The sequence below is a fragment of the Chiloscyllium plagiosum genome, chromosome 32 (assembly GCF_004010195.1).
Source record: "Chiloscyllium plagiosum isolate BGI_BamShark_2017 chromosome 32, ASM401019v2, whole genome shotgun sequence".
Lineage (NCBI taxonomy): Eukaryota > Metazoa > Chordata > Chondrichthyes > Orectolobiformes > Hemiscylliidae > Chiloscyllium > Chiloscyllium plagiosum.
The window spans coordinates 1,761,107-1,773,944 of NC_057741.1; the positions used below are offsets into that span (position 1 = coordinate 1,761,107).

General features: G+C 40.3%; 1 protein-coding gene across 1 annotated transcript in view; it reads left to right on the forward strand.

The window, feature by feature from the left end:
- etfdh (electron transfer flavoprotein dehydrogenase) overlaps positions 1–12,838 on the forward strand; it is a 60,265-nt gene that overhangs the window by 42,580 nt on the left and 4,847 nt on the right. Inside the window, exons 8-12 of the mRNA XM_043674006.1 lie at positions 3,416–3,556; positions 5,800–5,943; positions 6,721–6,889; positions 7,121–7,303; positions 8,540–8,761. Of these exons, the coding sequence (XP_043529941.1) occupies positions 3,416–3,556; positions 5,800–5,943; positions 6,721–6,889; positions 7,121–7,303; positions 8,540–8,761 (859 nt within the window). The remainder of the gene's footprint in view (positions 1–3,415; positions 3,557–5,799; positions 5,944–6,720; positions 6,890–7,120; positions 7,304–8,539; positions 8,762–12,838) is intronic.

A 12,838-nucleotide genomic window follows, 5' to 3' on the forward strand; every position in this document is an offset into this window, starting at 1 on the left:
CCCTCCCCCACTCACCTATTGTACTCCATGCTACTTTCTCCCCACCCCCACCCTCCTCTAGCTTATCTCTCCATGCTTCGGGCTCTCTGCCTTTATTCCTGGTGAAGGGCTTTTGCCCGAAACGTCGATTTTGCTGTTCCTCGGATGCTGCCTGAACTGCTGTGCTTCCAGGACCACAAATCCAAAATCTGGTTTCCAGCATCTGCAGTCATTGTTTTTACCGAGTTGGACTGAAGGGTCTGTTTTCGTGCTGTACATCTCTTTGACTTTATGACCTGGTCTGAAGTTTGGCAGGTCACAGGTGCAAACTCATGCATCTTTTAAAAGAGCTGAGGATTTCTGGGTCTATCAACAAATATCATTCTCAAGCTGTCCAGCTGGTGTGTAAAATAAACTCCCCAACATGATGAGGTCATCTGATCTATGGACTACAGACATGGAGAGTGCATTCAGGGTGATGTGATGATGTAGCAGTAAATTTATTGGACTAATCCAGAGCACCAGGCTAATGCTTTGGGCTGAGATCCCACGATGGAAAACGGTGAAATTTGAGTTAAATAACAGCAAAAATCTGGAAGTGAGGTCTAGTTGAATGGCTACCATGTAACCAATGTCAGTTGTCAAAATCCTACATGGTTCACTAATGTCCTTCAGGGAAAATAACCTGTCACCCTTGCCCAGTCTGGACTACATGTGACTCAAGACCTGCAACAATGTGGTTGACTCTAAATTGTCCTCTGAATTGTCAGTTCAAGGGTAATTCGGGATGGGCAGCAATTGCCAGTCTTACCAACAATGCCATCCCATGCTAGAATTTAAAAAAAACCCAATGCCTAAGAAAACCTTAAATAACCTTAGATGCTAGGTGTCCAAACAGAGTCCCAAATTTACTGATTAGGTGCCTTAAACCTGCCCACAAGTGCTGACATATGCACTTGAGGCTCCAGAGTCTAAAGCCTCTCATTGACCTATCAAGGTGCAGATATCTGTACTGATGTTTTGATGAAATAATCTGGTTTTACTGCTCAGCTCCCCACAATGGGACCTCTGCTACACATAATAGAAGCTTATGCAACAAATAGCAGAGATCCTTGACTACTTCATACATCCAGAAGTGATGCATTTTGGAAGGTCGAACTTGAAAGTTGAGTACAGGATTAAAGAAAGGATTCTTGGCAGTGTGGAGGAACAGAGGGATCTTGGTGTGCAGGTACATAGATCCCTTAAAATGGCCACCCAAGTGGACAGGGTTGTTAAAAAAGCATATGGTGTTTTGGCTTTCATTAAAAGGGGGATTGAGTTTAAGAGTCGTGAGATCTTGCTGCAGCTCTATAAAACTTTGGTTAGACCGCACTTGGAATACTGTGTCCAGTTCTGGTCGCCCTATTATAAAAAAGATGTGGATGCTTTGGAGAGGGTTCAGAGGAGGTTTACCAGAATGCTGCCTGGAATGGAGGGCTTATCTTACGAAGAGAGGTTGACTGAGCTCGGACTTTTTCTTTGGAAAAAAGAAGGAAGAGAGGGGACCTAATTGAGGTGTACAAAATAATGAGAGGCATAGACAGAGTTGATAGCCAGAGACTTTTTCCCAGGGCAGAAATTGTTAACACGAGAGGTCATAGTTTTAAGCTGTTTGGCGGAAAGTATAGAGGGGATGTCAGAGGCGGGTTCTTTACGCAGAGAGTTATGGGAGCATGGAATGCGTTGCCAGCAGCAGTTGTGTAAGGGAGGTCATTGGGGATATTTAAGAGACTGCTGGACATGCATATGGTCACAGAAATTTGCGAGTTCGTACATTAGGTTTACCTTACATGAGGATCAATGGTCGGCACAACATCGTGGGCTGAAGGGCCTGTTCTGTGCTGTACTGTTCTATGTTCTATTGGTATGTTCACTACTCTCATTGGCTGAAGTTACCATGAAGGACTGTCCTTCTCAATCTCTCATCTGAAGCGTGGTGACCCTCAGGTTAAGTCACCACGAGTTATCCCTCTCTCTGGTGAGGGAGCGACCCGAACATCTTGTTGGACTATGGCAACTTTACTTTTTTTTTTACCTTTTACTTTCACTCCCAGTCCTCAGCATGCTGTTGAGACTGCAATTCCCTTGCAATTTTTTTTTGCCATCCATCCCCTTTCATAAATCCCTCCAAGAAAGACCATTCTTTAGGATCCACCACCAGAACAAGCGCCACAACACACGTCTGAAAAGCCTCTTCCACGGTCCTGTGTAAAAGAAGGAGATTTGCTAGCGCACACTTATTCTTTCAGCGGAATCATGCAGTATCCATGGTCCTCTTCTGCTCATTACATATTAACTTTGGCATTGATCCCACCCTAGTTCCTACTGATTCCATGGGCATTGTCTGTCCATTTCACGTGCATGGAGACAGAAGATGAGGTGGTTCCCTGTTGCATAGAAGACCGAATCTCTTCCACATAATTTGAGATAACGTTCTATTTAGAGGTTTACTCATTGACACCAGGTGCTCCATCAGTGATGTATAAGAAGGAGGAGCAACATACATCATTTACATGTCACATGTCTTGTTACATGCTGAGATTCAAAGGGTACACAGACTTGACGGATGTTTCACCTTGCTAGATTGTGGCAAGTCAGTGTCCAGGCTTGCCAATGCTCCTCCAAGTTGCAGGCTCACTGTATGATCTGCATTCGTACTATCTTAAATATCTTGCATCTTGCTGGGACGAGTGTATCCCTCCTATTACTGACTGCTTGCACCAGATGTGACCAGCTTCAAACTTGCAGTTTTATCCACAAGTGGTTCAGTTTGTTAAGTCTCCCAAAGCTGTTTTCAGTCCAGCCAGTCTGTGCTAATGTTTATGCTGCACATGAACTTTTTCCCACATCTCTTCATCTGTCAGGCATATTTTGAAGTTCAAACTAATTTGTGCGTTTTTAGATTTAACACAAAAGGCTGCATATGATGGCCGAGAGCCACCTGACTACTTTTGTGGATCAAAACTACTCCCCTTTTCAAGAAGGGACAAAGGGTGGAGTTGGGGGTGAAGGGTGGTGGGAGTGGGAGTGTATAATCAGCAGCGAAATAAATTTTAATATTGTGTTCTCAATTTCTTTCTTTATTTAAGTAGAATTCTACTTTCTTTCCATGCAATTCAGGGATCCTGATATCAATTGAAGCACCTTGATTACCTAATTTCACAAAGGTTGAATCTGGGTTTTCTATTGGCACATAAAGTTCAGTACCTCAAGAGAAATGATTTAAGAATGTAATATGCTCAGTTTGAGAGAGTCATTGTAATGAAGTTGCTGCAAGTGTATTCATTTTAACTTCTATTTATCATTTTTATTTGGTTTATTGTTTCAAATCTTAACATCCAGCAGAAGAGTTTATGAAGGTAATATAAATTTCTGACTTGTATTTTGTCAACAGATTTGGGTTATCGATGAAAGTAAATGGAAACCCGGGAGAGTGGAACACAGTGTGGGATGGCCTTTAGATAGACATACATATGGTGGATCATTCCTTTATCACTTGAATGAAGGGGAACCTTTGGTGGCTTTGGGCTTTGTAGTAAGTATGTTATTACTATATTTCTAATAATTGTAGTTGTTGGTTGTGTGTTGATTATTTACTAGGTGAGCTAAAGGAAAGGTAAAATTAAACCAATTTCCTTTCTTGATAAAATTAATTAATTTTGGGATAGATTTTTAATGGAAGTGTACTCTAATAAGATTCAATTTAAAGTATTTGCTTTTAAGCTTGCCATCCTAATTGGCTCTGCACTTCTAACAACATAGTTGTTAATCATTAAGACTGCCTACTTCCACCTCTAACATTTGCCAGTTCCCACTTTCACTTTAGATCATTGTACTCCTCTCATTTACACTACCTTTAAATCCATATTTTGTTTCTTTATTTGACCTATTATCATCACCCTTAGCTGTGTGCCATCATATGCTCTCTTTTGTCAATTAATATCCTGCTTTCCTGCCTGTGCTCCCTCATCCATCTTTGAGGAGAAAGTGAGGTCTGCAGATGCTTTCCTGAAGAAGGGCTTATGCCCGAAACGTCGATTCTCCTGTTCCCTGGATGCTGCCTGACCTGCTGCGCTTTTCCAGCAACACATTTTCGGCTCCCTCATCCATCCCAGACCTTCTTTGCCTGTGTAATTGTTATAACACTTTACGTCTCTTAACATTTTCTAGTTCCACCAAAATGTGATCAACCTAAAGCAATCATTTATTTCTCCCTCTACAGATAATTCCTGATTTGAGCATTTGCAGAAATGTTTGTACTTTATTTTGTGTTGACCACTGGAACAACTTTTTAAAATTGTTCCATTAACTTTTCAATTCTTGCAGAGTATGTTGCTGAAAGCCTGTATTGCTTGTCATATTTTGAGCTTCCAATTGCCTGTATTTTTAATTCCCTGCTACTCTGACTTCTCTGTCCATAGCCTTATTGTTCAGTTAGACATTTTTTTGTTGATCCAGACTCTCTATTGAGTTCAACAATTTCAGGTCTGTAATGACTATTACAGTTTTTTTTTTGCTAGCAACTGTTGGTAATGATTCCGTACCTTCAAATACACCATCTCTCAATCCATTATTTGTCAGTTTAAGGTAATCAATTGGACATCATTGATTTTGCTATCAATTTCTATTCTTCCTGCACCAAGTCCACTGATTTCCTTCATCAGTCTATAAGTAACTAAAATTTCATTAACCTTTTCCATACAGCATGCCTGAATTAGGGGATAATGCATTTGTTTATGTCACTTCAATTCTGTCAAAGCTATCTAATTCAAGTTTTCTCTTTGGCAATTTGCCTGGCTGTTTTGACACTGAAACCAATGCAATTCTACTTCAGCTTCTCCTTCCTTTTGTAAGTCATATCAAATTCAGTCTTCCTCTCTTGAATACCATTACTTGATTTTCCGCCCAACTCAATATAATCTCTCAGCCTTCCTGTTCTTCTCCCATTCCAAGTTTGAATCTCTCTTTTGATAACCACAGCTATTTACTGAGCTTTTCAACATTCTTAAATGTATATTTATATTTCTGTGTATGCACCTGCTGTTGTAAGTACAGCTGTCCCCACTGATTTTCCTCCTCTTGTCATCCTTTGTGCTCATTGGGAATTAATTGTGTCCGTTTCTTACACACCCTAATTATCTTATCCATCACAGTATTTCAGAATTGGCCAACAGACCAACAGGAATCCACATTTCCCTACAAAATATGAAAGAAGTATCATTTGCAAGCAATGTGCTAGCCATCCTTAACCATTCCTACTTCCATCCCATGGTCTCATCTCAGAGATATCAATCCCCGATCAATTTCTCAATTGCCCCCATCTCTGAATTTATTGATTTTTGAATCCTCCCGAATCTTTTTCCTACCTATATAAATTACCTGACCTTAGATAATTATCCATAGGCAATCCTGAGGTATTGGTTTGTAATCTTTGATTGGATCCCCTTCAACTGGAAAAATTATGATTTATTTATATCATGGACATAAATGTTATATTTAAAGCTCAGAAAAACATAATTTCACACAGGGAAGAATTGAATTTGTCATTTGTGTGAAAATTATCATTGTGTGGTTGCTATTGCAATATTTATTTGCAGTAAATGCCAATGTGTATTCTTAAGTGCCTATTGAGTAGGTAGGTGTCCTCAGTTAAATTTATTTCTGTTATATGTATCACTTCCAGTAAATTCCAGTGATTTTTTTTTCCATGCCTGTCTATGCCTAAACTTGTTAAGGTATGGATTTTTATCATTGATGATTGTTTGATTTGCCCTGTAGGTGGGTTTGGATTATCAAAATCCATATTTGAATCCATTTAAAGAATTCCAGAGATGGAAGCACCATCCTTCAGTAGCACCGACCTTAGAAGGTGGAAAAAGGATTGCTTATGGAGCCCGTGCCTTAAATGAGGGTGGTTTACAGGTATTGCGACAATCCAATATCTACACTGTGCATAATTTTCTGGACAGATTGACCTTTATTGCTAGCAGATTGTATTTCTCAATGGAACAGTTGACATAGCTAAGTAGTTGATTTAATGATAAATAATTTGGGGATAGACCAGGAAAATTACTAGCTGGGGAGTCCAACCTTGATGGTCTGGAAGTTATTAGAAACAAATCTGACAAAACAAGATACAATATGCACTTGGAGAGACACTGATTAATCAGGGATGGTCAGCATAGATTTGTTAAGAGATAGTATTTGATAAATGTGTTTGAATTTTTTGAGGAAGTAATCAGAAGTGTTGATGAGAGTAATTTATTTGATATGATCTACATGGGATTTAGAAAGGCTTTGATCAGGTCCCTCATGGCAGACTGATCAAGAATGTGAAAGCTCATGGATTCCAAGACAAAGTGGAACGTGTGCTAGATATGAGTGCAACCAGTGAAAAGCTTTCCTCCTGATTCCCAATGAGTTCAGTTTTGCTAGGATTCCTTGATTCCATATTCTCAAATGTTGATGTACAGAGCAGTCAGCCATCTCAACCTTGGGTTCAACTCTTTTGTTTTTGTTCATGTTTCTATGTTTGGACCACAGCTATAATGAGTTCAGTTGTTGCAACCCCAGAAAAACCAAACCATTTTTGTAATGTTGCTATATTGTTATTAACATTGCCAGATATATAGTTTTTTTTTATTTTGTTATTAATGTAGTATTTAAGAAATTTATGACTAAAGTAACATTATTCCACAGTCTATACCCAGAATGTCCTTCCCTGGTGGTCTGCTGGTTGGCTGCAGCCCAGGATTGTTGAATGTCCCTAAAATTAAAGGCACACACACTGCTATGAAGAGTGGAATGATTGCTGCAGATACCATCTTTAATAAACTAATCGAAGATAATCACCAACCTGTGACTCAGGGTATGGATCTGATAGCTTTTGATTGAAATTTCCTTTACAAAACTTCCTTGCAGTTTGTGTAAAAGAGGAAGAATGTGTAAAGTTCGATTGTAGACGTTATGTCAATTGTAAAGTGATTAATCTAATTTATTGCTACAAACTCTTCAAGTTGTCAACTTAATTTTTTTTTTTAATTGAGTAAAAGTCAAATTATTTTCTGAAACCTGAAGTAAGTGTTTTTTCTGAACTCAGGCCTTCATGTACCAGAATATGACATGGACATTAGAAACTCTTGGATTTGGAAGGAACTCCATTCTGTGAGGAATATCCGACCCTCCTGCCATGGACCATTTGGTGTTTATGGTGGAATGATTTACACTGGAATATTTTACTGGATATTTCGAGGATTGGAGCCCTGGACACTGAAACACAAAGGTGACTTAGTTTTGCTCAGTCGTGCTAATGACATAGATTATGTTGTAGTCATCATTTTACTTCGAAATTAGGTTCACTATTCCAGAAACCATCTGTAAATTTGTATTCAGGTAGAAACTAGTGAACTGTCACAGAGCATTGAGGAAGCTTATACTTTTCAAATAAATCCTTTATCTTTAAGATGCACCTTTTGGTTACTTGTCAGTTGCATAATTGAATAATAATTTCATTATAAACATCCGACCTTGCTATGTGACTGTAACTCTCTCTGAATGTTGCTCTTTGCATTTTACTCATTGCAATCCCAATGAATCATAAAACTACAGGAATATTAGGAAAATAAAGCCACCATCTGGAGTTGATTATCTGTATATTGCATGGTTGTGTTCATGGCATGTGGTACAGTTAAGAAAATGGACTGCATTTGTTGATTCAATCACTGAGATTGTTTGCGCAGACACTCGAGACATGAATGGTAGCTTGCATTGAAACCCCACACCCTAGTTTAATTACTGAACTTGTGGTCATCAGCCCAACTCTGAGTTTCTTATTTCTTTAATATCCTCCTAATGCATGCATAGAGTGAGTTTTTGAATTATTCCTTACAGAGCAGTTTGGTTCTTAACTTAAATGTTCCAATCCAAGCAAAGTCTGAAACCAAAAGGTAATCCCTGACAAAATCAAAGAAAGTGCCATGATAACAAAATAATAAAAATGTTCATTTCCTTTAACTGTGAAATGAATGGATTTTCATGTACTGTAAGAAAATCAAGATGAAATGGAAAATGATAAAACTCGATTAATAGCATGTTACTAAAGTCATAACTTGAGTTATTCAGTTTGGATTTAATTTAAGCAGCTTCTGACCTACCTATTGGGAGGTCCTAAATCTTTTTTTCTCTTCCAGAGCTAAATTTTCATGTGAGAAGTAATTTTTTGTCATTCAATCTGGCTCTCCAGACTCAATATTCACACACCGTAGATCTCAACTTGCACCTGAGCTCTTCTCTCCAACATCTGGCCGATCCTGATCTCCAACATGGTCTTTTCTCAGTGTCACATTGAATCTGCCGTTGTGCTGAAATATAGTACTTGATTCTACTGAGTTAGGAGCTGACTTTTAGACAGAAATGAAAGGGTATCAGATGATCTGATCTCACTGAAATAGAAGTTTTAACTTGGAATGAGCTAGGATTACGTAATGTTTGTCTATAAAATATTTCTGTCAAATTTCAGGTGCAGATTATTCTCAGTTAAAACCAGCCAAGGATTGCACACCCATTGAATACCCTAAGCCAGATGGAAAAATCAGCTTTGATCTTCTATCCTCTGTGGCCCTTAGTGGAACTAATCATGCAGATGATCAGCCACCACACTTGACTCTACTGGATGATAGTATACCAGTAAAAAGAAATTTGGCTCAGTTTGATGGACCAGAACAAAGATTCTGTCCTGCAGGTACTTTTAGTATCATGCTTTATTTCAGTTAGTTTTTTAATTTTTTTTTCAGATATAAAAATTTGGACAAAGTCTTACTTCATAATCTGAATGGTTTATAATTGTTAAATCGATTACTTTTATAGCTGAAACCTTTTGAAAAACCAAACTTTTGAAATTAATACCCATATTCCTTTTATTTTGGGTTTTTATTTTTTGACATGAAGTACACGTAAGTACTGGAAATCTGTGATTGTATTGACTTTTGAAGCATGCAAAAATCGTCCCAAAATTATTGGTCAGCTTATACGACAAGTATAAAATAAGTAGTCAGACTTTTGACATGTGGAAAGAAAATTACATCGAGTCATATAGCACAGAAACAGGCCTCTTGGTCCAACCAGTTTATGCTAACCTAACATCGATATCTCATTCTAAGGTGAAGTGTCATGGTTTATTGCATTAATTCTACAAAGATACCTTTTCAAAATTTGCTCATGGGACTTGGGTATCGCTGGCTGGCCAGGTTTATTGCTCACCCCTAGTTGGTCTTGAGTTGATGGAAGTGAGCTGAATTTTTGAACTGCTGCACTCCGTGTGCTGTAAGTAGATCCGCAATGCCCTTAGGGCGAGAATTCCAGAATTTTAACCAAGCGACAGTGAAGGGATGACAACCTATTTTCAACTCAAGGTGGCGAGTGGCTTGGATGGGATCTTGCAGTTGGTGGTTTTCCCATGTATTTGCTGCCCTTGTCCTTTCAGATTGAAGTGGCCATGGGTATAGAAAGTGCTGTCTAAGGATCTTTGAACTTCTGCAGTGCACTTTGTAGGTGGTACACACTGCCACTATCGTGCATCAGTGGTGGGGGAACAGATGTTTGAGGATGTGGTGCCAACTAAGTGGGCTGATTTGTCCTGGATGATAATTTTTTTGTGGTGTTGAGCTGCACCCATCCTGGGAAGTGGGAATATTCCATCACACTGCTGACTTGTGTTTTGTAGATGATTGACATGCTTTGGGGATTCAGGAGGTGAGTTAGTCACCACACTATTCTGAGCCTGTGATGTGTTCTAGTAACCACTGTATTTATATGGTGATTCCATTTGGTTTTCTGGTCAATGGTAACCCTCAGGATATTGATAGGGAATTCAATGATGGCAACACTATTGAATGTCAAGGGATGGTGGTTAGATTGTCTCTTCTTGGAGATCTTCATTACCTGGCATTTGCACGGTGCGAATGTTATCTGCCACTTGTCAGCCTGACTGCGAATATTGTCTAGGTCTTGTTTGCATTTAAACATGGACTGCTTCATTATCTGAGGAGTCACGGATGATGATGAACATTGTGCAGTCCTCAGTGAAAATCCCCACTTCTAACCTTTATGATGGAGGGCAAGTTATTGATGAAGCAGCTGGAGATGGTTGAGCCTAGGATACCACCTTAAGGAACTCCTGGAGCGATGTCCTACAACTGAAATGACTGACCTCCAACAGCACAACAACTGATCTATGTACCAGGTATGACTCCAACCAGCAGAGAATTTGCCTGCTGATTCCCATTGATTCCAGTTTTACCTTGGCTGCTTCATGTCAAAGGCTGTCTCTCTCAGCTTGTTTGTCCATGTTTGAATCAAGGCTGAGGTTAGGAGGTGAGTGGCGCTGGGGGACCCCAAACTGGGCATTAGTGAGCAGGTGCTGCTTGCTAGTACTGTTGATTACATATGTCATCACTCTATTAATGATTATGACAAATGAGATGGTAATTGCCCAGGTTGGATTTGTCCTGCTTTTTGTGAATAGCACATACCTGGGCAATTTTCCACATTGGTGGGTAGATGCCAGTGTTATAACTGTACTGGAGCATTTTGATTAGGGGAGCCAAGTTCTGGAACACCGCATTCTGGCAATAGGACTGAAGAGTTATCAGGTCCAATAGCTTTTGAAGTATCCAGTGCCTCCATTTCTTGATATTACGAAGACTGAATTGAATTGTGATGCTGGGGACCACTGGCGGAGGCTGTGATACAGACATCAAGTCAAAAGATTTTGTGCCTATGAGTAATGCTATATATTTGCTAAGTCAAATAAGTAATTAGATTAGATTAGATTACTTACAGTGTGGAAACAGGCCCTTCGGCCCAACAAGTCCACACTGACCCGCCGAAGCGCAACCCACCCATACCCCTACATTTACCCCTTACCTAACACTACGGCAATTTAGCATGGCCAATTCACCTGACCTGCACATCTTTGGACCGTGGGAGGAAACTGGAGCACCCGGAGGAAACCCACGCAGACACAGGGAGAATATGCAAACTCCACACAGTCAGTCCCCTGAGGCGGGAATTGAACCCGGGTTTCTGGCGCTGTGAGGCAGCTGTGCTAACCACTGTGCCACCGTGCCGCCCACATAATGTAATATGATTTTTCAATGTTGGTGTGAAGCAGGGTGGTAGGTCGTACATCCCAAAGACTGATGGATCGTATCAAACGGCGTATCCCTTTGCTGTTCACAACAAGCAAAGAACTGACTACTCAACCAGCCCATGCTGGCAAAACTTTCAGTGCTGTGTTTGACTTTAAACAGAGCTGCACTTTGACAACATTTGTTGGTTAATCCTGAACGTGCAATGGTTAGGCTGACAACTAGATTAGGATAGTCAGTGATGCTCATAGTGTGGCACACTTATGTATACTTAAAGCTACATGTAACAATACTCAGGACCCTGTTCTTTCCAGACATGGCCATGTAGCCCCAGACAGGATTGAGATAAGTCCCTTGACCATCTGGCAATGGCTGATGGTAGTGCCCCCTCATTCTGCTCAAGTCTGGTCCCTTTGAATTTCATACATTGCCATTTGTAAGTATGTAAGTTAGCTCGCTGAGCTTGAAGGTTTGTTCTCGGACGTTCCATCACCATACTAGGCAACGTCATCAGAGTCTCTGGTGAAGCGCTGGTGGTATGTCCCGCCTCGCTATTTATAGGTCTTGCCTTCTTAAGGTGGGTGATATCATTCCTGATTTATTTTACCAAGGGAAAGTAGATTGATTTAAATCCTATGTCTTTATTGATGGGGTTCTGGTTAGAATGCTATGCCTCTAAGAATTCTCATGCCTGTCTTTGTTTCACCTGTCCTAGGATGTATGTGTTGTCCCAATCAAAGTACTGTCTTCTTTGTCTGTATGTATAGAAACTAGCGATAGTGGGTCGTGTCTTTTGGTAGCCAGTTGGTGTTTATGTACCCGGGGGGCAAGTTTCCTGCTTGTTTGTCCAATGTAGTTTTTTTATTTTTACAGTTCTTGCAAGGTATCTTGTAAATAGTTTTGCTGGTGGTATCTAATGGATCCTTTAGGTTCATGAGTCGCTATTCAATTGTGTTGGTAGGTTTGTGAGCTACCATGATGCCAAGGGGTCTGAGTAGTCTGGAAGCCATTTCTGATATGTCTTTGATTTAAGGTGTCACAGGTGAAACAAAGACACACACATGAGAATTCTTAGAGGCATGGCATTCTAACCAGAATTCCATCAATAAAGACTTTGATTTAGTGGTTGAAGGGTTAATAAAAATGGTGGCCATGGAACATACAGGGATATTAGTCAAAAGAGGCAGTTGCATGAAAGCCAAGATGAGAATTTAGCAGGCTGCAGCCAATCGTAGCCTCATAAAGTCATAGTCATAGAGATGTACAGCATGGAAACAGCCTCTTCGGTCCAACCCGTCCATGCTGACCAGATATCCCAACCCAATCTCGTCCTACCTGCCAGCACCTGGCCCATATCCCTCCAAACCCTTCCTATTCATACACCCATCCAGATGCCTCTTAAAAGTTGCAATTGTACCAGCCTCCACCACTTCCTCTGGCAGCTCATTCCATACACGTACCACCGTCTGCGTGAAAAAGTTGCCCCTTAGGTCTCTTTTATATCTTTCCCCTCTCACCCTAAACCTATGCCCCCTAGTTCTGGACTCCCTGACCCCTGGGAAAAGACTTTGCCTATTTATCCTATTCCTGCCCCTCATAACTTTGTAAACCTCTATAAGGTCACCCCTCAGCCTCCGACGCTCCAGGGAAAACAGCCCCAGCCTGTTCAG